At 39.6% G+C, this 27,038-nt stretch overlaps 1 protein-coding gene across 1 annotated transcript in view; it reads right to left on the reverse strand.

Annotated features, from left to right (window-relative positions):
* Positions 1-27,038, reverse strand: part of LOC115052339 (transmembrane protein 132C) — an 81,982-nt gene that overhangs the window by 51,149 nt on the left and 3,795 nt on the right. The window contains exon 3 of the mRNA XM_029516407.1: positions 651-794. Coding sequence (XP_029372267.1) covers positions 651-794 — 144 coding nt within the window. The remainder of the gene's footprint in view (positions 1-650; positions 795-27,038) is intronic.

Genomic DNA, 27,038 nt, shown 5'->3' on the forward strand with positions numbered 1-27,038 from the left:
CCCTGCAACCCCATAAGCGAAATTTAATGTATTTATGATTTAATTATGAACTAATTGTAATACAGAGGAACATGGGATCAAGGCAAAAATACAGTCTACTCGATTCCCCCTTATTTCATGTTAAAAATATTTAAATTCTGATTGGAACATGAGACTCCAACAATTTCTTTTCAGGCTAAACTATTTCTCTGTCAAACCTGATTTCACTCTTTTCAGACATCAATCTGCAACAACAGGGCGCTTTAGGCGGTCAACTGTATGCTCATGTTCAATGCAATGAAAGAACGGGTCAACCAGTGAACTGTTGCGACTCCATGATTTTTGTCACACAGCAGCTTTATAAGCACAAATGAATGAGCTGTACAGCACTCTGATGTGGTGGCGGTCAAATAAAGTACTGATGATTACCAATTCTGTTCTTTGAACAGGACATTTTATTAACTACACTTAGCACTGACTGGAGACTGACAGTGACTTGTCTGAATGGCACTGCCAGGGAGTGTGTGGGTCAGTTGCTGAGTCATGCTGTCTTTCATCCTCACTCCACACAATCACTTTTACACTTTGGCTTTAGTCGTTGTTTAGCAGGCTGTTCAGTTCATATTTCATCTGCACATTGACTAATTGCGGAAGGAGAGGGTCAGACCTACCTTTGACTGAAACTGTTCTCCTTTCTCCGACAGTGGAGGGTGACAATTCTGTGACCTTCACTTCTGACATCCTGACTCACCGTCCAGACCACCGGGTTACTGGCTCTGGCACCGAGGAACACTATGCCATCCTTCAGCTTGACCCTGAAACACACACACACAGGAGATAGAAGGAAAAACTAAAATTAAATTAGATGACACTCTCACCCAAACAACTCATAAATCAAGTTTCAGAATCTCAAAAACACATATGGCCTCCTTTCTTTGCCTTTCTCCCTCTTCAATGAACAAAAACATTTTTAAAGAAAGTAATTACGAGACAGTGGTTTATTTGTTTTTTGCTGAGGGCACAAAACACATACTCATGTGTTCGTCTTTTAAAGTCACACACATCCAACTAGGTGCTGAGGAAAAAAATAATATTAGGTGAATAGTCAAAGATCAAGGTCAACATGGTCATTATTAACCCCGTAGGGGATTCTATTGTACAGCAGTGCTCACTACAACGAAATCAACAGTGTCACAAGAAAGAAACCACAACAATAAAAAAGTTCAGTGAATAACTGAATTGAAGTGGCACTTTGGCAGGCACAGGTTAAATTATTTCATGAGCAGTGATGAAGCACTGCATCAGGACAACAGCTGGGGTGTTGACTGAACTGAAATAAGCGCAGGTACGATGGTAGTGAGTTCAACATTAACCTCTGGAGTTTGTTTAGCGCCGTGAGGGTATTAAATTAAAGAGCGGTACATTAAGCTTTGTTTTACATCCTGTAATATCCAAATGGTAAACGGGAAAAAAACAAAAACAAAGGCAACAACATTATTTTCAGGCAGTTTCGCCTCCATGTCACCTATGCCCCCGCCCCACCCTTTTTGTCCTTCGCTTCTTAATTCAGTCGCAGTCGCAGTCTGTGGGAGGCAATGCAGGTGCTACAGAACCATGACAACCTCCTCTTTCGACGGAATACTGGTGCACTGTTGCTCTCTTCCTCGATCAGGTTAAATTACCATGAAGCACATGAGCTGCTTTCAGTACCTCTTTTTTCAACATGATAAATCACCCTTGTTCAAACTGCAGATACAAATGGAGCAGAATGTTTAACATGGAGCAAAAGAGTGAAGATAGGTGGCAAGGAAATGCAGATCTGAAGTAAAACAACTGCAGCACAAAGAGAAGGTGAAGGGAAAAAACATTTCTATGGAAATGTATGAATGCTGGGTAATTTCTCCCCACATCAAAATAATTGGAACCTATCCTTGTTCTGAGACTGCGAGAGACTTGTAAAAGAGAAATATATATATATATATGTATATATAAAGGAGCATTGAAAAGGGGAGATAATGACATGACTAACCAAGCAGCAGTCCTTAGAAGAGTACAGTCATTTCATCTTCCATGTTCAACCGGTCCTCTTTGATCTTATCCAGGCCGCAGGGGCAATAATAACTGGCCTTGTTTTTGTCACTGCTCCTGACGAGCAAAGATAAGGCTGCCGGTGAGGAAGACGCAGACAGTAACTAGGAGGAGATGACTGATTGCTGTCTGCCCTCCTGTTTCCCAGTTGTCACCTTAGCCATGGCACCGTAATTACTATAGACTGCCAAACAGATTCAGCACCAGCCATGGACCGTGGGGGTAACAATAATAGGCTAACAGGGACTAAACTCTGAGCGTGCACTTTATGATATATTGATCAAACATCAAATTCTAATTTGAAGGCAAGAAAGCTGCAAGACACATGATGATTCACAGCAGATTATTTTAAGTCTCTCCTTTTTAATATTTTATGACTCCAAAAAATGTTTTCAGGCTAAACTATTTCTATTTCTCTGTTGAACGGAGATTTAACCAGGAAAAAAAAACAAAAAAAAAAACAAAACACTTTTGTTGGGCTCTTTTCAGACATCAATTTGCAACAACAGGGAGCTTTAGGTGATCTACTGTATGCTCATGCTCGATGCAATGAAAGAATGGGTCAACCAATGAACTCTTGCGACTCCATGATGTTTGTTACACAGCGGCTTTATAAGCACAAATGAATGAGCTCTACAGCCCTCTGTTGTGGTAGCAGTAAAAAAATACAGATGATAATAGGCTAACAGGGACTAAACTCTGAGAGTACACTTCATGATGTATTGATCAAACATCCAATTCCAATTGGAAGCTGCAAGACATGATGATACACAGCAGTCTATTTCAACTCTCCCCTTTGTAATACTTTGTGCTTGCATGGCGCTCAGCCTAATGATCAGATTATTGCAGGTCATTTCACAAAGAAATGACATAGAAGAAAAACTGATGCTTTCTAACAAAGGAGAGCAACAAAGCCTTATTCTTTATTTTTGTTATTTCACAGAGTAAACAATGAATCAATCAACTAATAGACTGTCAGTCATAAATACTGATCAGATGCAAAAGCTTTCTTTTTCTTTCTCTCCTACCTTCTTTCTTTCCTTCCTTCTTTCACCCTGGTTCCCATTTGTTATCTCACAATTGTGCACAATTTGACACACAAACCTGAGCTGTAACCAAAATGCGAGGGGGCTAAATTAACAAATGGCATTTTGTAAATGAGATTGGTTTGGCTAATATGATTTCTGGGGAGGGAGGTTGAAAGGTGGGTGGGGGAGGCAATAAACCAAAGCAATTTAAAGGGAGCACCCCCTTTCACATGCATCAGCACATGAAGCTGCCTCATTAATTCCATGAAGCCCTGCATCAGTGGGATGAGTATTTACAGATGAGATGAGGCTCTTAGTGATTGATGCAGAGAAATGACACTGCTGAATGGCCGCTGCCCAGACAACGTATCGACACACCTGGCACCCCGACATGCCTCTTGCATGCTGAACGAAGTTCCCTGTGCACATTAATATTTATGTACTTCATACAGCAAGAAATTCCAAAAAACTCTGATAATTGTAAGATCGGGTATTTTCTTGTAGTTCATTTCTACAGCAGAACAGTAATGCCTACCAATTTTCTATCCCAGTATCATTTCAAAGTACATCTTTTTCATTATTTTCGAGTTAGATAGACATTTGGTCAGAAAATAAAATTTTGGATAAATCATGCTAAGATGAAAGGTTATGGGTAACTAAAGAGATTGCCAGTGTTCCTGAGAGTTGTATTAATGTGTTTACCCAACTCCATTGCATTACATGTTGTTGAGACATTTCATTTAAAACCACAAATCTGAAGCCAACGGTTGAGGAAGGGAAAATCACGGGATCACCAAAGTCATTAAAATTGATCATCCGGGTAGCTGCACCACATTTCATGGCATTGCATCCTACAGTTGTTGAGATATCTGAGTCAGGGACAAAGTAATGGCCAGATGGTGTCATATCTAAATGTGAGCTGGGGTTGGCTCCAGTAGCCCCAGCGCCTCGGAAACAGATAAGCAGTAGAAGATGAATGAATGAATGAATGAAGAAAAGAGCTTAGTGTTTTTTGTGAAGTCATAACTTTCAGCAAAAACTTTTCTCACCATCATTCATTATTTTCTGTTACTGGACTGGTTTCCAGCGGTGTAGAACCACATGGGGCAATCGTGTTTACCAACTCCAGTCCCAAATCAGGTGTGTTGGAGTAGGTTTTAGATTAACATCTAAAACATGCAGGGCTGTAGCCCTCCAGGACTGGAGTTGGTGACCCCTGATCTAGTGAGAGCCTCAGTCGGCATGCGGCTTTTCATTTTAGCATTTCTGCAACAACAAATGGGACGTCAGTCACTGCGCTGGTTTTTGTCTGTGATTTGAATCATGCACCACAAAGAATGATGGCTACATGGCTAGAGGTGGCCTCACAGAGACCTGCCACGCAAATTAGAAAACACAGAGGTTGTATCAGGGTAGATGTAAAGGGACAGAGGGGAATGGAGGAAAATTTCTTAGGAGCTATCAATAACAACTTGTTGTCTGCTCTTTCATTTTCGATCTGTTCTGGTTTTGTATTTTGAAAAATATGGAAAGAATATATATCGGTGGTATTGTCACAAGACCAGTTTCAAGGTTATTTCCCCCACAGAAGTGGAAGTAACAATCATGATGATGAGAAGGATCAGGAGAAAAAAATAGTCCTTTGTATTGCCATCTATGTGATAAGGAATCACAAACTTTGGTCTGGGTCTGCATCTGAAATAATGCTACAGTAACTCGACAATGCTAACCTTTAGCAAAGATATGTGACAGTGAGAACAATTGCTCTGATATCAGCTGCGACGGAAAGATAAACCTTTGCTTCCTCCATTACAGAGCGTCCCCTGTAAAGTGAGAGCCACATGGAGAAAAGCTGTTATACAAATGAGTCACAGTATATTCATACATAACTAACATCCAGGTTCTAATGCATCAATAACTAATTCCCATGAAAGATTGAAAATCACAGAAAGAAATGGCTCCCTTAGCTTAGAAATTGGTCTAACTGTTAGATAGATAAAAATGAAGTTCAATAACTCCGGCTTTAGCATATTTTATAAATTAATTTTAAAAGGTAATTTAGCAGAATTCAATTTAAAGACAGCAGCTGAAATTGGCCAAATCACACTGAGCTACTTTAAGCCTATGTCCCTTAATTCTCAAACACCTGCAGCCAAATCCAGTTATGCAATAAACACGCAAGCTGCTGGGCTTGCTTTATGTTCTCTCCCCCTCTCTCTATTCCTCTCTCTCAAAAACAAAATAATCTGTATCACCTCGGGATAAAATTAAATTAGATAGTAGACAATGACAAGTGAACCAGGCCGGGAGCAGGTTCAATAAATTAGGAAGTTGAAGCAGGGCCGCGCTGGAGATACTCTGAGTCAATTAGCTGAGGAATAGTTGTCAGCGCAGTGTTTTTAGGGGCCAATGGACACAGGCAGATGTGGAGATAAAGAGAGAGCTAATTCAATTAATGATTTCGATGCTGTTACTCCCATTATCTGAGCTAGTTAAAAGTGTTGGTGCGTGGCAACGCTGCACGGAGGACAAGATTAATGCTATCAGATAAAGGCGCTCACTAGACAAAGCTTATCTCCACCCGTACTTTGTGCCACGTTTCTCTCCGTCTCACCCTTTCGTTTCACTTTCAGCGCGTCTCTCTCCATACCTCCCAGAGTCTGCCTACCTTTTCTCTCTGAAACGTTTCATCGTTTTTTTTTTTCCTGCACCTACACACGCAAGCCTGTCTTATGTTGCTCACTGAAATCTGCCTGCCCAGGAGCTCATGTGAAGAGCTTTTTTGGCTCTGCTCTGTAAGAATCTGAGATCACACTGTTGGGTACTCTAGCTGCATTTATTTAACCAGTTCCTCTTGGTTGTTTAAAACACTATCTGGTAATTTCATCTAGACTACTGATGAGAACAAGTGAATATTGTTTTCAAAGTTTTTAGCCACGGTAGCTCAAAGATGAAGTGGTCCACGGGTTTAAAAAAAAACAAAACAAAAAAAAAACAAAACACTTGAATATCTGGAGATATCGGGAATATCAAGAAACTTGTTATAGAATTTATGGTCCTTGGAGGATTAATATATTGATATTTATGTTGAGTTTTATGAGCCCCTGGCTCCTTCTTCAGTGCTGCAGGTTGATACTGGTAGTTTACAGTTCTTTTCTTCACTAGTTCAATAGCATCACATCGATGCCTGCATGGCTTTCATAAAGTCCAGTTGTGTTTCTGCTACATCCCAATGCCCTTTGTAATGTGCTCAGTGAGTCAGTGCATGATTTTTCTTTTTTTCTTTTTCTTTTTTACCTCAAATTAGATGAGAGTTGGAGAGGATGTTTTGTTATATATTCTAGCAAAGTATCGTCGACTTACATTCATCGACTTTCTCTTACTTCCATCAGATGTGGCTGGAAAAGCGCTGTTGAAAAATGAAGCCTTGTGAGGCGTACCCTGACTTTGACTTTACCCTTGTAAAATGTCAATTTTTTTTCTTCCTGTCATTGACCGCCTCCTCAGTTCACCAGTCTTTACAGATCAATATTTGTGTGATCCAAACCAGACAGTGAATGGATGGGTAATGGAGCTGTAAAGGGTTAAAAGCAACACATCTATCAAGGGAAGGAGATGATTGAAGGGATTGCCCCTTAAAGTGCTACTTTAGGTCATTTCAACCTGGAGTGGATTGTACTGAGTGCTACTTAACTGAGTAGATTCTGACTGTCACCAAACACTGGACATGTTTACTGTCACAGGTTGTCACACATGGTGCTGCTCTGTCCAAGAAGAGAGTCAGAGAAACTGGTACCTGTTTTTTTGTCTTTTTTTTTTTTTCCGAGGGAGGAGATTAAGTCTCTGGTGCCTCACCAAACGTCTTAACATCTCCTTCTCGGTCTTTTCTCTGTCTATTTTTAATTAAAAGGAAAAGCAGGCAGATGATTGGCATGGAGCTTGGACCTAAGTTCAGGGAACAAACGCACTTTAAAAAAAGGAGAAAGAACAACTGCCAGAGGACTGAAGCTCACATCAAATGGGAAGAGGTTCAAAATGCGAGCTGGCCACAACCTCATGAGCTCTGAGAAAAAAAATTGAGACGTCCCTGTGCTTCTCTGAGGAACGCAGTATTTCCTTTGAAAACCTGGGTCAGATCACATGTTAAATACAGTACATCTTAGTGCCATGGAAATTATTATTTCACTGTTGATGAATAACAACTACACATCAACTCAGCAGTTTCAGTAAAATCTCTCGTCACAATGCCGAACTTCGTTATTTTACTCATTCACAGAGTAAAGCAATGAATCAGTGAGCAATCAATAGCTGGATAAATAACAAACTCTCTACTGTAATGCAAAAAACAACAGATTCTGTTCGAATGGCTGAAGTGCAAATCATCACTTCAGTAACTGCATTATGTTATAGTGAGGAGTTTCACATTAAAAAGAACAAATTAATCTGACACTGACCTCATATTATTGAGCATTAAACAAATGGGGATAATGGAATCCTTAAAACATAATTTTGTAATAAACAGCCTCAGGAATACTATTAAAATATGGGGAGTAGATGGCACCAATGTAGAGCCCATTTCTGTTCAATGCATTACCGCTGTTTTGGGGCCAGAATGCAACTCAGGCCTGAGCCATCACAGAGGTGGGGTATACGATGCAATTAAGGCATTATGTTATTAAAGGTGGGAAACAAAGGAAGAGAAACAGGCCAAATATAATGGGAAATGAAATGACTGCTTATAAAAAGTGAAATTTATCAAAGCCAAGAGCTTAAAGCAGTCAGTGACTTTGTTTTCTTTAATCGGCCCCAAGTTCTCATTATGGATTTATGACACATTATAAGCTCATTTCTAGAAGTGTAAGGGAAACAATGTCAAAGAAACAGGCAACAAACGCTATATGATGTTCTGTAACAAGAAGTAGACTGGATGCAGTTGGGTATTGACTGAAATGACAACGAGGTCTGTGTGTGCAGCGACTGTGCACATGAAAGCAGGCCAACAGGATGATGACACTGAGGGGCGTCACAGTGCAACACCCACTGTGGCCAAATGCTAGTCACCTACTAAATCACTGCCTGGCTTGCAATACTCAAAAATGTTAAATTCAAGGACATCACCAATCCGGTGTCTTACATGTAGGATATTTCAACCCTCATTTGAGTCAAAGGATTTGTGGAGCAAGCATAGGATTTCAGATTAATACAAATTTGTGTCATGACCGTTTTCCTTTTTATATTTCATGTTTGCATTAATGTACACCAAGCAGTCTACTCAAAACTTTGTTTCTTCATTTTCTCTAATGCTGGATTTCAGGAACTCACTACCACTGCTGCTGTAGATTAGCTGAAGGAATGAGGTCATGTTGTAGCAGACTGAAGCTTCATCCCTATGGCTGCCATTTGAGTGGAAGCCTAGCCAGTTAAATGTGGGATTGGGAAAAGACAGTAAAACCTATTTGACATAAGGTTGCATCCAGGGGATAAAAATTAAACTTTGCATTGGCTCTGTTGGTCTGGACGGATGATCCAGGACTGATCCAATATTTGGATGGCAGCAGAAGTGGGCCAAGCAGCGTAATCTGAGGATGTAGTGGGGCAGATTATGGCAAATTGGTAAACCTGATGTAGAAAGGCTTATACAGATTAATTAATACTGATGCTGTCAGTTAGTGCAGCAACTGGGCACTTTGATTGGCACTGCAATGAGTCTTCATGTCCAAAGCCAAAAATCAGGCCGACGGCTCAATTTAAAATATGAATATCATATTCACCCATCCTCTAGCCTTAGATGCTCTGCTGAGAAAACAAGACTTTCTAATTAAAATCCACTTGACAGATGAGTCTGATATTGTGCAAACATTCGATTTTGGACTCATGACCTCACACACTTTTGCTTCGAAACCATGTGAGCATCATGGGCAGTGATTTTCTGCTGTCAGAAAAGCTAGCGCCGAGTTCAGCTCAACCAGATTAAATTGAACACAGCCATGTCCACAGTTAGCAATTTAGAATTTTTAATGTGTATGGATTTTTTGATGTGACCTGAACTGAGCCATTCTTTCAGTAGAACGTCCTGTCGCCCAGCCATCCCCAGCACTGGATTATTGTCACATTACTGCGCACTTTTAGAGACTGCTACCTGTATTTATATAGTGTAGAAAGCTTTAAAAATATTTTAGTCTGCACAAACCAGACCCAATATTATCTCTATTGCACTTTTACTGCATCTCTTTTTTTTTTTTTGGCTAATAAAAAAAACATAGGGATCTGAATTACAAAAAAAAATAATACATGCAGCTCAATTCCATTTGTAAGCCAATCTGCTTTGAATTCTTCTTCTGGACAATTTAAGTATTTGAAAATACTGCCAATAGCTGTGTTGATTGAATGAGCAGCATTTTGGTTATTTATTATTACAGTAACCAGCTGCTCCCCTTCCATTGTAAACCAGAGACCTGGGTTTGAGTTTGTTCTTGTAGCCGGCAAGGGCAATATAATATTCTATAATATTCTCACTCTCTCATTGACATTCGTGTCTGCCTGTCACTGTAGGAATAAAGGCACAAAAAAAAAAAAAACCCTCCACAATGGCATATCTGATATCCTACTCCCGCAGCCATACAATGACATTATCAATATGAGTTTTAGTTAAAAATGACAAAAAATGTACCGTGTTGTCGGAAAACTTCACATGAAGGAGAATAGGAGCAAAAATTCATAATTGCCATATGTATGCAAATTACATCAATCTGAAGCCATTACAGAAACAATTAATCTTTGGCAATCACTAAAACATTTTAATCATGATCGTTACAAATGGTTGACTATTCATTATGCCCTCTAATTAGATCATAAATTGTATGAATACACTGTTGTGGGAGGTTTTGAAGGATGTGACACGCAGGGGACAAACACAAAAGGCTGCAAGGACTGATGAAGGCTGCTGCTTTATTGGTGCTGAGAACCAGCACTGCTGAGAGGGAATTAAATGCATGTTCTCTCCTGACTTCATATTTGAGTGATTTATTGACTCAATGACTGAAGGTGATCAGGATGAGGGGTTGAATGTTGCTATTGATTAAATGATGCCTGCCAGTGTGCTGATTGAGCCCTAGTCACAATAGGCACATTCTTGGTCTAACTGTCATGTACTACTGTATTTGCCAATGTTGTCAGCTGTAGGGAAGTAGTACAGTAAGTGCCGGAGTGACAATGTGACAAAAAGGGTGACAGCCACCATGCTAACCCAAACATTTCAGAAAGTGTGTCACAAAGTGAAGTGAGAAAGTTGGGGCCTGCTGAGAAAGCTCAAACTCCAGAGATAAACTTGAGGGGATCGTCCATTCCGCCCAAGGTTTTATTCCCATCCAGCCTCAGCAGTGAAAATAAAGCACTGATCTCAAATGTCCACACAATCTCCTCTGCGTTTTGCCTTATGCAGATTATTGCAAAGATCGAGGTGAAATTGCAGGTAAATCAATTCAGTCCTGATCTGTAAAAGCTGCCTTGTCAACTAGTACATTAGCCCCATTTGCACGTCGTTATTTGCACCAGTGAACACACTGCTGAACAAACCATCAGCAGGCTCCACTACATCCAGGGAATAAAAACCAAGTCACTAAGCTCATCTGGACTCTCGGTAAAAATTTGTGTGTGAGGAATGTGAGAGATGTAATGTCGATGGAGGCAGAGAGAGGTAATCAGCAAGAAGATAGGGGACTGATTTAGAGGCTGAATACTTACATTTGAAGAGCGCCTGGACAGAAAAACAACCGGTAATCTATAGCGACTGCTGTGATTTTCTTTAGGCACCAAAGGATACAAAAAGTAAGAAAGAGACTCCAATGTTGAATGTTTGTTTTTGAGTAAAATGCTACCTTATCTTTTTCCTTGCAAGCCAAAAATAAATATCTTGACAATCAAATGGGAATTTGCTGATACATATTTTTGTGTATTTTCCAAAATGGAGCTCAGTTATCAGTCATCAGGAACAGTATCTTTTCTCTTCCTCTCCACTTGCTCAAAATCTCTTTGCCACTAACTTATTTTTCTCTGAGTTTCCCTCCGAGGGATGTGATCAGAGATGTGAAAGTCAGCTTCCTCATCACTGTATGTCTCTGAAAAAGTAAATATGTCTTCTTTCTTTGCTTTTTTTCTCCCACTTCACTTCCTAGTGTCAAACTGCTCCGCACATATTTATGTCAACACAGGTTTTGCATGTAGCCTGAGGAATATCAGCAGTATTGGAGTCTCATACTGGAAATATGGTGGTCTAAAAATTACCGGCATGAAAAGATGTTACATTTGGTCTTCATTTACACTAATGATTTGCAGACAACATTTATTTCCAGCCTCAAAAAACATACAAGATAACTTCATCCTAACAAAAAAAAAAAAAAAAAAAAAAGGTTTCATCATGCACTATTCATGTCTTGCACTTAGGAAAGGCTTCAGTAGGTTTTCTGAAGTGGTTGGAAAATGCTTGCTTTACATCACCAGAGGCAGAGTGAAATCTAGGACTTCCCGACACCCTCAAGAAAAACACACATCCTCAGTTTACAGTCTGAACAAATGTAGCAAAGTTAATGATTCCACTTACCATTTTGGACTGTCCTGTATTTGATGTGTGTGTGTGCTCCGATGTTATGCGTTTTATGCTCTGTAGTGTGTTGTGTATTTTCTTACTTTCTTTTTGCTATTTTTGTCTTGATTTTGTCTGCATAATGGCGGGGCACTACCAAAGAGATTGGGTATGTATGTATGTATGAGTGCATCGGCCATTACAGGGCCCCTGCAGAACCCGCGTAGCAGTCCCTTTGTCAAACTGTGCGTGTGAGAGAGTGACTGACTGTGGAATCGCCGCTTTATTGTCAGAATAAACCAAATAAATGGCAGGTTGATACCAAAACTGACAGTGGTGGTGCGTCATTTACAACCTGTGTCCAACACAGCGCAATGGACACAATTGCAAGACAAACACTGATTTGTTTTTGTTAGCCCGTCACAACTGACCTTTGTGTAGCTTTGTTCAATGCTTTATGATTTTGTTCCCATCCCAGGGAACAGATATTTGTATATAATGCCACTCACACTCTTGCTTGTTCCTGTCAACATGTTATTGGTTCCTATTGCGTGACACTTGTCCTCTCCTGTAAAACATAAGCCCATGGCAGCTTATTATGATCATCAACTTGGCCTGTCCGCTATTGTCAGGCAACCTCTAGCTGCTGGAGTAATCATGGCGTGAGCAAATGAGGAAGACAGGTTGCGTTAGGACGGAGGATGAGGTGGACGAATGTGTTGCCAGCAATTATTCATGCCAAACCACTGTTCATGTCACGTCTTTTCACTCTTGGCGATTCTCAAGCCTTAATTGTGAGCTTGCTGTTGAAACCAACAACCAACAGTTGTCATTTAACCCAGAGGAAGTACTTATTTTATACCTAATATATATATATATATATTTACCTTTCCAAGCTGTTTTCTCACCTAAGCCTGTTAAAGCCACCATTGGGCCATGAGCTTAATTGCATGAAAGGTCGGGTAGACTGCCACTAGCGCACGCTACATTTTTCTATGTAAACTAGGTCTTTATATTCAGGCATGCTTGTGTGAATCACAGATGCCTTTTTAATTCTGTTGAGACTAAAATAGATCAACTCAGGTCTGATTCACTTGATCTCCCCTCCAAAAAAAAACACTTCTCTCCTGTACATTGGTAGTGCTTATCAGCCAGCACCATGCCCCGGCCACCGCTTCCACCTCACAGGGCCACCAACACCTCACCTGCCACTGGATGTTTATACTGATCCCTTTATAGAGGACCTCCTTGGGCTGCACTCTCTGTTTGTGTATTTGTGTGTGTTTGTGTGTACATGCTGGACTCCCCTGGGCCACAACACAGCTTTTCTGCACTAAGCCATGTCAAGCGACAATGCCGTGTTTGTTCCTCCAGACCACAGTGAGGCCCCACGTGTCAGGGGACAGCATCAACAGAGACAAGTGGTCATTCAGGCCTGCACAACCTTGGCTGAAGCAAAAACAATGAAGTCATGCTTATAAGCCATTTTATACGCCAAAAAATTGAATTCAGCATTTTTTAAATGTGGATTTTTGTAACGCTCAAGTGTAAAATATTGTACAAAAGGCTTATGTTGTGCTTTTGGCTTGGATTGAGCTCTGCAGATCTGATCTGATTGTGAACAGTTAAGACAGTAAGGGGTTACACTGAACCATCAGAAAATGAAGAGGTGAAAGTAAAAGCTTCTGTCCCATTTTGTAAATTCTAGTTTCTGTTTCGTCCAATTTCATCTGTCCATCAGTATTTATTCGCCCAGTTGCAGTCTCGACAGTTATTTTCTCCATGAGCTCTTTGTGACACAGGGGAAGATAAGCAAAGCCACTCAATGCATTCAAGGAAGCACTGCAGACCTTGATGTCACTTACTGGATTTTGATTTGACCACCTGAAGCACCAATGATGCACAGTAAAAGTCGTAAAAAACCTTTGAAGAGTAAGACAGAGATCAGAGTGAAAGCAAACTGAATCCAAAACACAAGTGTGGGATTTCTTTTTCTTTATTTTTTTTTTGCTGGCTCAAATCCAACAGATATGAGCTACATGTTTGAGATCAAGCTTAATGAAACACAACAAAACAGCACAGATTTACTCAGGTGGCTCCAAATGCAAAAACACAGCGCTAAAGTGTATTTACTCCACAATTTGTTTTGTCGAAACTGCAACACAAATCTTACTAATGTGAAAGCTGTAACTGCATGTGTCTCTCATGGTGCCACAACGTTTTTTTTAAAGAATTTAAATTGAAAATGTAAAGCAGTTAATTACGATTTACTCAGTATAAGGCTTATGACATCTGAAAAGGCAAATTGTGCCAACGGTGATGAAGGTGACAAGGTGATTGTTTTGCAGCAAGCTACTCTCATCATATAATAAATGTTTGAGGGCTTTGGGGTTTTTTGTCCTCTTTTTTTTTTTTTTTTTTTACATTATACATACTGACATCTACTCTTGAGCCTGTTAAGTAGCACTTAGCTAAGCTGTGCTTAGCACTGTGCAAGCTATCCATATACTTGAGCCAAAATTGAAAACGTTCAAATTTTTGCTAAAATTGGGCAGTGCTTGAAAGCTTGACATTAGTCACTCAGCTAAAGAAAAAGATAAAAAATACACGTATAAATATATAAATCACAAGCAGCCCATTGGAAACTCACCAAGTCATTCTGTCTTTAGTTCTTTCTGCTGCGCTGTCAGACACTCACATCTCGACAACGACCAGAAGGAAATTACCCAGACGGCCACTTCCTCCACTTAATTTACCTCTCTGGTGCATTAATTGGTCAAAAGCGTACATATCTGGATACAAAATCACACAGTTAAGTATGTGCTTTCACAAGTCTGACACATTTTTCATAGCTGACATATGAGGAGGTCTGTGTGCTCACATCCACTCTCACACATCTGAAGGTTTTTGCAACTTGCTTGTTAGAGCAGAAAACAGATCCTAAAAGCTTTGGAAAATGCAACCGCACCTCGAACATAACAACTTATTTTCACCGCATATCTATCGAAACCAGACTTGCTAATTTAGGCTGGAATTTGCAAGAAAATGACTTGGAGGATAAAGGCAAAATTTGGATGGGTTGCAAACTTGACAGAATGTGCTGATGGTGAGTGAACTCTGGAAGACTGAGTTGAACTTCAGGTGAACTATGACTGCATTGAAAGCTGATGAGCCCAATTAAAACATAATAACGCTCATGTTGCAAAGCACTACAAAGACCCTGCCGACTTTCCTCACTATTTGGCCTTGACCAACAGCATCTTCAACCAAAGCCTCGTCAGCCAACCCTCCAACAACCAGACTTTGGGCTGGCAGGACTCATACAGAGTCTCCATGTGTTTTGATGTCATGGGATTTCTTCATCGCAATAACATGCTGCCAAACTGGCTACCACCATTATGCAAGCGTATGTTAATTATATATTAGCTATATCTACAGCTTCTCTTTACATAGAGATAAGATAGAGATGTTGCTATATTTAAATGCTTCAAGTAACATTAGATGTTAGTTTTTACATATCTTGGGCCTTCGGGTTATCTTTTTTTTTTTGTAGTGTGTGTGTGTCCCTGTCTTATTTTACACAAAACACACACGCGCATACGGCTGTTCTGTTTCTCCTAAAGATATCAGGGTGAGCTACATGAAGGGGATGTTGGGAATTTTTTTTTCATTGGACTGAAGCACATTTCATGATTCTCACAAATACTGTACACTGAGCAGCCGCCAAAGCTGTTGAACAATGTAGGGAGAGCATTTTAATGCGTTTGTGTGGATACAGTTTATGCTTTTGTGTTGGTTTGTAAATCAGGAAAGAGAACCTTGGTGCCATAAATCATCTTGTCTGTGCTGAGAAAAGCAGAGCGACGCTGCCAGAGCTCCAGAAAAGGACAGCTTGGAGAGTGAATGAGGTGACACAGTCAATGAGGACAACACAAGCCTTTACATAAATGGTAAAGTGTCAAATGAGCTGATAGAAAACCTACATCTGCATTAGAGGAGTAATGCTCCCCTCCAGAGTTTGTGAAGCAGCATCTAGTGCCTGACAGAGATGATAGTCAGGGCTGAATAACTGCCGTGCAAAACACAAAGGGAGTTTCACTCCAGGGTAAAGGCAATATTTTCTGCCATGTTACACTTGAAAATGGGTAAGGGTTCAAACTCAAACTTAACCATCATCCTCATCAAATGACTGGAAGATATACATGTTTTTCATCTACCAGCCTGTACTTTCTCTGAGAGATTCGGAATAACAGATTTTTTTTTTTTTTTGTGTAATTAAATAATGTTAATAATTTTGCCATCCAACACTTATTTTACTTCAGAAAATGTTATTTTTATCATTCGCTGAAAACAGAAATACTGGATGAAAAAAGACTTTTAAAGATTATCTTAAGATCACCACAAAATTTCAAAAATAATACAAATCATAGCATACGTAGTTGATCTAACTAATGATATGAGGCCCTCAGCTGTGTGATCTCTGATAAGGATTTGTGTTTTTTCGTGGAGCAGAAAATTTTTTTTTTTTGTTTTTTTTTTTTTGTTTTTTTGTTTAGCAATTTAGAAATATATTCAATGTTAAATCTATGCACTTTACATAATCTTCAAATGATCTAATATCCATATCCTTATCTATAACACCTCTTGTCACATTCAAAATTTTAGTTCTCGATTTATAGAGAAAAATTACAAATGAACTTGTTTATTAAAAAGGAAATTCTTGACCCAAGGATGACACCTTTCGGAGCAACACATAATATAAACTATTCACCCTGAGCAAATAACATGTATCCATTTTTAATCAAACTGCTGCCATAATCAGCAGTGATTATTTTTAATTCACATGGGGAACAAAAGAGTGATTCTAAGAAAACCCAAAGTTGGAAAATTAGTTCTCAACTTTGGCTTCCAATCTTTAATCTCTTACCACAAGGGAATGTTGCATCACTTGAATTCTTAATGAGTATTTCAGGGAGTAAAATTATTTTAACCTGTAATAGAAATTGGAAGAAGAAGAAAAAAGGCTGTTTAGTTTGACAGAACACAACCAATGCTTTTATGGTAAAGAGCCCCTAAGTTTAACTGCTGATTTTTATTATTTTATCTCATATCTTTTGATAAATGTCCCCAGATTCAGTACTTGCAATGTTTTCACGTGCATGTGTTTTGTATGTGGTATTTGTGTTGGGTGATGTACATGTAAAACTATGTAAATCCCAGCAATGTCAAACAGACTAAAATACATTTAATTCAAAGGGCTGAACGAACTCAGTATCACTTTTAAATTCAATCTATTGCCACCCAGCCCAATCCTCCAATAAGTTCCTGGAGGGTGATATCAGTATACAAAGGCACAATGAAATGGCTTTGACTTTGCTTGCAGCCAATAGGGCAAAAAAGAAATGAAGAAGACGGGAGGGGGCCTTTCTTCACAGAGGTACCATCCTGGTGAGGCGCTGGCCCTCTGCAATAATAGGGGTCACTTTGAAAAATTGACAGGGAAAGCCAAAGCAGTTTGCCCGTGTCTGAACACTCTTACCCTAAAAAAGAGGGAACTTGTATGATGTCATTTTAGGGGTGGCATGAGTTGAAATGGCTTTGTACACCAGAAATAAGCCAGCATCACAACTCAGAAGAACCCAAGTTATAACCTGTCTAACCCCAAGACCTGCTTTCTAGTGGAGGCCACAGGTGCATTACCTTTACTGCACTGAAGATCTTTAAGCACCAGGAAAGGTCAAATGATGCTCTCTGTATTATTGATGTGTATTTCTATCAGAATTTTAAAGCCAAACAGTAAAAATAGGAAGGAGGATGTCTGTTTTTCAAGTGTGGATTGCACAAAATGATGAAAAGGGCACGCTGAGTCATTAAGTTGAATGGCAGTCAACAGGAGAAACTTGTCAGTTGTCAAAGATACCAGATGTTAACATCACTCAAAAAGCAACAAGCCCCCTCAAGCCCCCCACCCCCTTTTTTTTTTTTTTTTTTTTCAAAACAGCCATGAATTCAAGTTAAACTGTCCCAGATTCCAGCCTAGTCACTGTCAGTTTTCCATCAGAGAGATGACACTGACTGGTAAAATGATGTTCACCCTGTCAGTTAATCAACATCTCTGTTTAGACTGTTATATATAGATACTTGACATAGTTCATCTTTTGAGCTATTCCAATGTCGCTAATAATTCATATTTGCTTTGTTAAGTTTCAGTTTCGTGTGCATACAAAGTGTGGCGAAGGAGGATGTGATGATCAGAACCCTCAGTTTTTCCTTAACCTGTCGCTTTCTGCTTCATCTTCCCTTTCTCTCCCTCCACCCAGCCGGGCTGCCACTGATAAAACTTAAGAACCATACTGAATGTATGTAATACACAAACACAACACAGCTACGTCTATTGACATATGCGGACACACACACACACGGCCACTCGCGCCTTTCTCTCAACTGGCGGAAATGCACACTGAGACACACACACACAAATCCAAACCTCTGAGCAGATCAAGGCTTATCCACCCACAGTGGTGGTAGCCCTGCAGGATGATGGAGGCTTGGATCCAAAGTACCAGCTTATATCTGCAGATCAATGGCTGACCTCCCAACCAGCTACAGCCAGACCGACCGACACTACACAGATTAAAGCCCAGCCAAAGGCGCTGCTCCAAGCTGCCTGCTGAATATTATATCAGTCTAATGATTCTACCCTGAAGCCCCAGCTCTTGTCAGTTTGTCAGGTTTTTTATTCTATGCTGCTCTCTCTTGGTCTTTGTCACTACTTTTTTTTTTTTTTTTTGTCTCCTTTTGTTTTCGTTTTCACTGCCTCAAACTCTTGCTTCTGCTGGAAGACACCCTGTTCAGGGAATGAAAGCAAAGCACATTAAACAGCAATATTTTTGGAGGAGCAGCAGGTGAATTGACATATAGGAAACTGTTACTTTGAGTTAAACTGTCACTCTTAGAGACTTCTGTCTGACACCAGGATGCCTCAATGCTTCCTTGGCCAAAAGGATTGCTGGCTGGTAAGAGAGTATACAGTTTAAAGAGAACATGCAGGAGACCATGTGTGGGTAATTGCCAAGTTTAAGAAACTTACTAAAAAAAACATATTTATGGATGAGGGATGATTTAACAATCTTTTTAAGCGGAATCATGATCTTCATTCTGAGCCGTGAGTCGTGTAACATCAGCGCAAGCGTGCAGAAGCTGCAGACAGTTACAATCATCAATCAGTGCATGAAATAAATAAATAAATGGGATAATAATGGCCCCTATCGCCCACCAAATGCAGAGTGGTAAAAAGGAATGCTTAACAGTTAAAGGAGTTGATGCTTTCATAGCAGATGCACTCACGTCCACATATGTGTAGGATTTTTGGTGAAGTGTAGTTTGGTATACTGTCTGCACACTGACAACGGAAAGTGATTGACGTGACCGACCAACAAAAACAATCAACTTCAATCAAGTTTAATAATTAACAAAAAATGTATTGGCAATTTTATTTATTTGTTTGGAATGTTTGAATTGGTTTACCAGTCAGTTATAATGTGCGATCAACTTGCCACAAATGCATTCTAATTATGTGCGAAACACGGCACCATCATAATAACAAGCCACCAAGATGCAAGCTCACATATCTTCTAAAGAGAACTGATGATGGCATTCTGTGTGGATTAATGCATGCCATGCCTAAAACCCTTCAATGATTAATTTGAATTCTAAGTACAACCCTTTCTAAGCATGCACTTGACATGGCGACAGTGTTTTTGCACACTGCGCGCTCGCAACCATTAAAATATTGCCCAATTTATGTTGGGCATTTATTCTCTAGCGCCACATAATGGACACAAGTAGTAATTCAAAACATACCATGCATTATATTCACTGTGACTCAAGCCAAGCAGGAAACAATACCTTCATTTTAAAAGTAATGTTTAAACGCTAAATTGTCCACAGGTCTGAATGTGAACGTGAGTGGTTGTTGGTCTCTGTCTTTGTGTGTTGACCCTGTGATGGACTGGTGACCTGTCCAGGGTGTACCCTGCCTCTCACCCAGAACTCTTGGCTGGGATTGGCTGCAGCACCCCCTGCAACCCACAAACGGAAAAGCGGTAGAAGATTGATGGACTCACAAGTCACGTTAACCAGCCGCTTGGCAGTGCCATCAAAGTGCAATCCAGTCTTAGGGCAGTGGCAGTAATATGGAGCCAGACAGTCTCATAATGAATGAACTCTCGCAGCGCTATCCCCTTGTTGTAAATCATGAATGTCATTGAATTACTTGAAACGTCCTGCTTAGTCAAGTTAAATGTTTGAATGAACTGTGTGACCATTGACCGTTTTGTTGAGAAATGTAAGAGTCATATGGCTTCTTACATTTCTCCACATGATTCGGGGGGATAGTCATAAATGTTACTGACAGGTTGAGGTTGATTAAGTCTCTCCATGCAATTGGTTTAATTGCGGAGAAATGTAAGGAGCCATATGATTGGCCGAAAGCAATTGAACTACGAAACAAAGTGTGTGCATTCATAACGAGACTGTTCTGACTCCGTGCAGTGAGGTTGGGTAACAGCCGCATTGTCTTACCTCTATTGCTGAGATCGTTAGCCATGCTAGCAGCATGAGCATGGCAGATGGCAGTTTTGTCCTGCCAGTCAGTCTAAGCACTTGGTCAGTGTCAGTTTGTATTACAGTGGATGTAGGATAGCATGGCTTTCCAACAAGATTTAGAATTTTTGCTGCAGGGTATTGAAAATCATTCCTAATTCAGGTGTTTGTGTGTGTACATCATCATATACAGTATGGGCTTTGGGATGGATAAGTCACATGCGTCTGCTATGCAAGTAAACAAAACATTTGCTTGCTCTAGATGCCAATGTCAATATATGAGCGTGTTCCAATTTCTTATGGGCTTGATTTATAAATCCATAGGTATTGTTTCATGTTATATTTATATTATACGCACAAGCACAAATATTCAATCTGCCTCGTGTTAGCTGTCACAGTGCACCACTATTTTGAGCAAACGAAGAAGAGAGGTACAGCAGCAAAAGGTGCCACAAACCCTCAGTCAACAGGCACAGGGCTAACACCAGGCCACCTGCTGGCGTGAGCTTACTACGCTGGATCTTCTAACCAAAGTAAGGTGCAGACTCGAGGTTAAACTGCGTTCTGATGTAGTCTTGTTCAGCGCTTGCCTAAAAAGACTAAGATGCTTGAAAGTTTCCTCCCTTTATGTCAACACCGATTAAGTTTTGATGATTCAGATTTTGGTTATTAATTTCGTTTTTTAACTGTCTCAATATTTGTGCATATATCTAACCTCAGTATGGGTAAAGCAGTTTTCTTTTGTCTCTCAGATGAATTGGTGCATTTTGTCTGTTTTTTTGTGGCTGACTGCCAGTCTCTAAAATGGTGCTCCCGATGTATAGCAACCACAACATTTCGTAATTTCTCCCTTCTATTTTGTTGCCTCCAGTCCACATTAAAATATGCAGAATTTTGAGTTTGTATTTCAGCTGTCAAGTCTGTGAGATCAAACTAATCAAAGGAAATCCTTGAGAAACATCAAGGATAAAGAAGTGATTAGAAGGCCAAGCTTTTGTTTGTCTGGAAGAGTGTTAGACGCCAACCCATAATCAGCCAGCAGAGTTTATTTTGCCGGGATGTGGTTTGATTACCTAATCCCACCCTGTTTTTCACTGCTTCTAGTCCCACATATATCATCTTCAACCCACATTTCAGCAGATGGAGTTATCTATTTCTGAAGTTGAAGTAGAAGTGTTGCCTGAAGAACAACAGGGTGATAAGTTATGGTATTTCCTCAGGAGTCTCAGAAAAAGAGATCGCACTGGTTCATGACAAGGACATAAACATTTGTTTTAATCTTAAATGTAGATTCTAAGCAGTGTAATTCAGCAAAATTATAAGGCAGTCCCCAATTATAATCCAAATTATTTGAGTTGAGGTTTTAGAGGTCTGATCATAAGCTGCGTAGTAGATTCACAATGGCTTCTACGACCATCAAGTCAAATGAATATTAATTTTATCGCCCTTTGTTGGGGAAGGTTTTGACATCTGTACAGCATCCACCATGCCTCTAGTGGCTGTGGTCTGAAATCAAATTTAAGTGAAACAACCCATTATATATTATGTCTTTGCTAAGCACATTAGCAATGTGTCCACATTGTTATTTTAAAGCATTATCATATCAGCCTTAATCATAATAGGAAAGAAATTGTTAGCATTCAAGGACAATAGGTAGTTAGCATTGAATTCTGACTGTTGTTCAATAAAACACCCAAATGAATTGTAGATGCTGAGAATGTGTCAAAATAACTTTTTTATCTTGGAAAATAAAATACCAGTGGCTAATATTCGAAAATGTGCCATCAATAGCAGTTTGGCTTCCAAGAGTGATGTTGAAAATTGTGAAAACTAATTCTCACAACTGTTACCAAAGAAGATGCATTAGTCTGGTTCATGTACAACATCAGTGAAGGTTAAAAAAAAAGAGAGGGAAAAAAAAGCAATTCAGTTTGGAGTCAAAATGACAAAGATTTTCTTACTTTTTCTGACGCTTCTTGTCGCAACCATGCAGGTTTTCCATCACACTGATTCATGAGAACTGAAGGTCCAAAACTTTCAAATTTAATAATGAGGTTTTTTTTTCTCTGAATGTCAACATGTAATTGGAGCTAAATTTGTAAAAGGAAAAACGCTACTTTATGTTTTATTAAAAGAAACACACACACACACACACACAAAAGGCAAGTTTGAATCAGTACTACTTCAATATAATCTTCCATTTCCTATAGTCTAGTCTATTGTTGGCAATGTACAATAGTATGACTGAAGCAGCTCTGTGTGCCTAAAATTAGATTCATAATTGACAAAAATGCAAATGCAATTACATTTTGTCACCAATGTAATGTAGAATTTTTTTTAATTAACAAAGTAGCAAATTGTAGATGGCCTATTGAAAAACATCAACACTGTCCACTGGCAGCACATTTCATTTGCTTTCCCAGTGACAAAAAATTCTTTTCTGATGACCATTATGTGTTGGAAATTGGTTTTGATAGTTTAGCTGCCATTTGCTGTCAACACATAATTAGTGACTTTTTCGCCTTTGGACAACTTCGCCTTTATGATAGAGGCTGTAGTGGGACATTGCGCCTTCTGGATGCTAAAGCCACAGCCAATTTTTGCACATTAGTGAGTCTATATTGTTTAAACCTTTCATAAACTGTCATTCATGTCATCATTTACAATTAGAGCTGACATATTTGGAGACTCTTTATGTCTGACATCTTCAGTTCACATCTGTGAGCTTTATTTGCGTTGGCTAAATACATAAACAAATATATGCTGTTAGAGCGTTTTACTATACTGAATATAGTATTATATACTTCTGTGTGTTCAGAATTGATGTACCTCCAATAACAATGAGCCTCAGAGATACGAGTACAGTGCACAAGTACAATCAGACTGATTGATTATTGGAAAATTGTATTATTTCTATGTTCGATTGTGGTGTGCATACAGTACGCTATGTTGGATAGATACGGTTCTCCTCCTACCACACTCAATTCAGCAATTCTAGCACAGGAGCAGGCATGGGGCACTCCTCTCTTGGGAAGACCCACTCCAGCTTCCTTCATCCCCTCTGTTGCCCGTACAAAAGCCTGCAAAACATTCACAAGTTCAAAGCTGCAAGAGAGAGAGAAGCTGAAGTGACCTCTGGCCCTGTCAGTACTCAAAATGTTGGAGGCATGTGTCACTCTGAATACAATGGCACATTTCTATGACCCTCTGCCAAGCTGTGGGATCACATAAAGTCCTCAGGGATGTGCAGTCTTTCCAAAGACAGATGGACAAAGCAAGTGCAAAGAAAAAAAAAATGTGGACGGACAGCAGGGATGTGGGAGAGCAATGCATTCTGGACTTCCGATGTCCAATAGCTTAATCAGCGTAGACACAAATTCAACAGGAGAAAAGTGTTGGAAAATCATTCTGGTAGAAAATACTACGTTTCAAATTACTTGCTGCAGGGAACTGGTGATTGCTTTGTGATGGCAGGGCCCAGCAGAGAGGAGGATCTACATAGTGAACAGTCTCCTCAGGCCACAAATCGCTAATTACTTATTAATGAGTGAATGAGTGCTTTCAAGTAAACACTGGTGATCAGGTCAACTGAGCAAAGGGAGATAAAGAGCTGGCTAAAGATCGACCAGAGAGGGTGAAAACACTTTGAACCTCACAGAGATGCAATTCAATTTTACTTGAGGCCATAAATCTGAATATTTAAATCCTTAAACAAAGGAGACTTCCTCCCAACGCTTCAGAATCAACCGGAGGAACATGGAAAGCAAGAGTGTGATGGAAAAGGAGAGCACAGGTAGTGCAAGGAAAAGGTTAACCAAGATATGGAGTCAAGACAGAACGGGAGATATGACACAAGGAAAAGTACAGATAAGTACAGAAATGGAAATGGAAAAGAGACGTAGCTATCTTTGGCTGACCTTTACCAAGAACTGAGTCAGTGAGGAGTGCAGTCAAGATAAGGCTAATACACTAAGTAGATCTTTATTCTAACCTTTTCTCCTGCTGATATTTCAAAAAACAATGGCCAATAACAATCAGCCAGGTCACACAACTTGTAAACCCAAACTGTGTCAAGGGATGACTCTGCTGAGATGAAGCACTACATCATGTCTGTATAAAATCTGATTAACACTGAACCAGCCTCGGCCAAATCCACTTCTTTATTCATAGCGCAACACTGAGCCCGGCCACTTTTACCTGCTTAGGCTCTGAATAATAAAACAACTCATGCTGGCTGTTTGGGCCGGCACAGCAAGAAGAATCTCATACTTATACCTTCACACACTCGGATATTAGAAATTCATTTGCATTCATCAGGAACACTGGCCCCTGGGGGATGTGGGCGGGATCTGTGGAAATATGTCGGATTGTTTAGTCAAAATTACAATACAGCTGGGGCAATTTATCTATTGAAAAGCCTGTTAATTTGTTCAGGAGGAAATGGTGTTTTCATTTGCATGTTGAATAAGGAGTAGCTGGAGAGCCCTTTCCGAACCTACTACACCGCTCTCTCCATGGCTAATGAGGCAGGGAGCAGGGAATTACTGATTCCAGCGGGAGCTTTTAGCTTGACAAACACACCATGACTTTACAGTTGGCACATTCATTGACACGCGTGTGCGCGTCAATAAATGTGTGTATCTGTGAATATTCATGATGCTCCGTGCGCATAAATGTAATTTTTCAAGTTACATGGATTAAAAGCCTGTAATTACATTCTAAATTGTAACATCAGATTCGTTTAAATTAGATAAAATACAGACAATTAAACAATGATGCCGATAGATGAAAAATGACCAATGAAATAGCCTTGTGGTTCAGCGGTTTGATTTTCTGTGTGGCTAAAGCAATGAGGTGGCTTTGGATTGGTAATGTACTGCAAGATGACATAGACAAATTTTTAATGTTCATCACTACAATGTACCGTAGTCTTTCCACTCTAGAATGAACGACAATGACAATGGTATATTTTCGCTATCTCACATGCCAGCAAGTTCTTCACAAAGGTCCTGAGTGAATCAAAAGATATTTTGATTAGAATGCCTAACATGGGTGCAGGCTCGTCAGCTTGCAGTGACAAAACTTGCAAAACTTGAATTTTCGTCTTGACATAGGTTCTTTCTGTGAATTGTGTGAAACTACAATCAATAAATAAATAAATAAGTGCTTAAATCGATGATGATTCACTAAGGACACCATTATGCCTGTATCTTATTTATCGCCTGTAAATGTAGGTTTCAAATCCTAATTTGTTAAGGCACAGCAACTGCCAACATCCACAGGTATGAGCAGATATATGTGCTTACAGTACCATACTGTTATCAGGTGACTTCTGTTGTGGTGGTTATGATGGGAGCAATACAGACAGTCAGGTGATGCATGAAGAGTGGCAGAGTCCATATTAGCAGGAGGTTGGAATAATTAACACAACCCAAGACTACCATTTAAAAACTAGTTAATGTTGTCTGTTCTGTAAATGCTTATTAACAGATTTTCAATCCATGCCACAATCTTTTCCCGAAGCGAATCAAAATTTCAATTACATTTTTGATTGCATCTAATGAAGAACATTTGAGTCATTAAACCCAATAAAGTATTCAAAAACTCCATCTTTACTTCATTAATAGATCTTTCTCATGACTCTTTTATATTTGTCTAACCACAGTTACCAAAATAGATAACATAACAAGAGCCTAATGTAACCAACTAATTATCCTACTCTGCAGAAATAACTAGTGTTTTCATGCATTGTGGTGACCAAATTTCTAAAGAAGTACATGCTTATTTGTCATTATGGCTTTGAGTAAATATTCTGAAAGGACAAGCAGCAGCTGACAGGAGGCTGTTTATTTGTGTACAATAAGAGTGGAGATAAAGAATGAAGCCTGTTGGTGTTTAAGTTCATGATATCAATGCTTCCAATTTTTCATTGGCTGAAACATTGCAGCGATTTTCCTGGTACATTTTAAAAATATATATATATATTCACCACTATTAATTGTGCTCTGCCTTGTACATAAAATTGCTGCTTTGCAATTCACATAATCAGTGAAAGGAAATCACCTGATTTGTGTCACCATGTGGGATTTGTAAATATTCTGAGTCTGAGTCTAAACAATAAATCCAGAAGGTTAGACAGTTATTTCCCCCAAATCATTCAGCTTCATCTAAAAAAGTAATATATATATATATATATATATATATATAGAAACACTGATTCCATCTGATATCAGCACATGTAGCAATACTCCAGAGATCCTCTGCTGTCTTGTGTCACAAGTTTGACTGTTGTAGAGGAGAAGGGGAGATAGATAAGGGTGAAAACATAATGTCCAGGAGAAGGGAATAACATTGTGTATAATGTGAGTTATTAGTTAATAATGCCTCTGCTGCTGGCAGAAACACACCAGAGATACTGCAGTTGTAATGTAAGCTGTCCCTTTACACACCCACACCAATGAATGCCCCAACAATGCTTGACAGCATGCAAACGCACACAGCGTGGAGAATCAAAACGTCCGCCTTGAACAAGGATGAGTACAGCTGCATGCACTCCGCAGCCCCCACCTCCTGGGGACACCGAGTGTAATTTCCCAGCATCATCAGAGGGATATCAAATAGTTAAAGGGTATTTTAAAGTGAGGTTGTGCTTTATCAGGAAATCAACCAGGTGACAAAAGATTAAACCACGGTCTTCCCAATGTTCAGTCACAGACTGTGGGAAGCTGGCAGTCATGTACTATAAAGAAGCCTGTGGT

The sequence above is a fragment of the Echeneis naucrates genome, chromosome 12, assembly GCF_900963305.1.
Source record: "Echeneis naucrates chromosome 12, fEcheNa1.1, whole genome shotgun sequence".
Taxonomy (NCBI): domain Eukaryota; kingdom Metazoa; phylum Chordata; class Actinopteri; order Carangiformes; family Echeneidae; genus Echeneis; species Echeneis naucrates.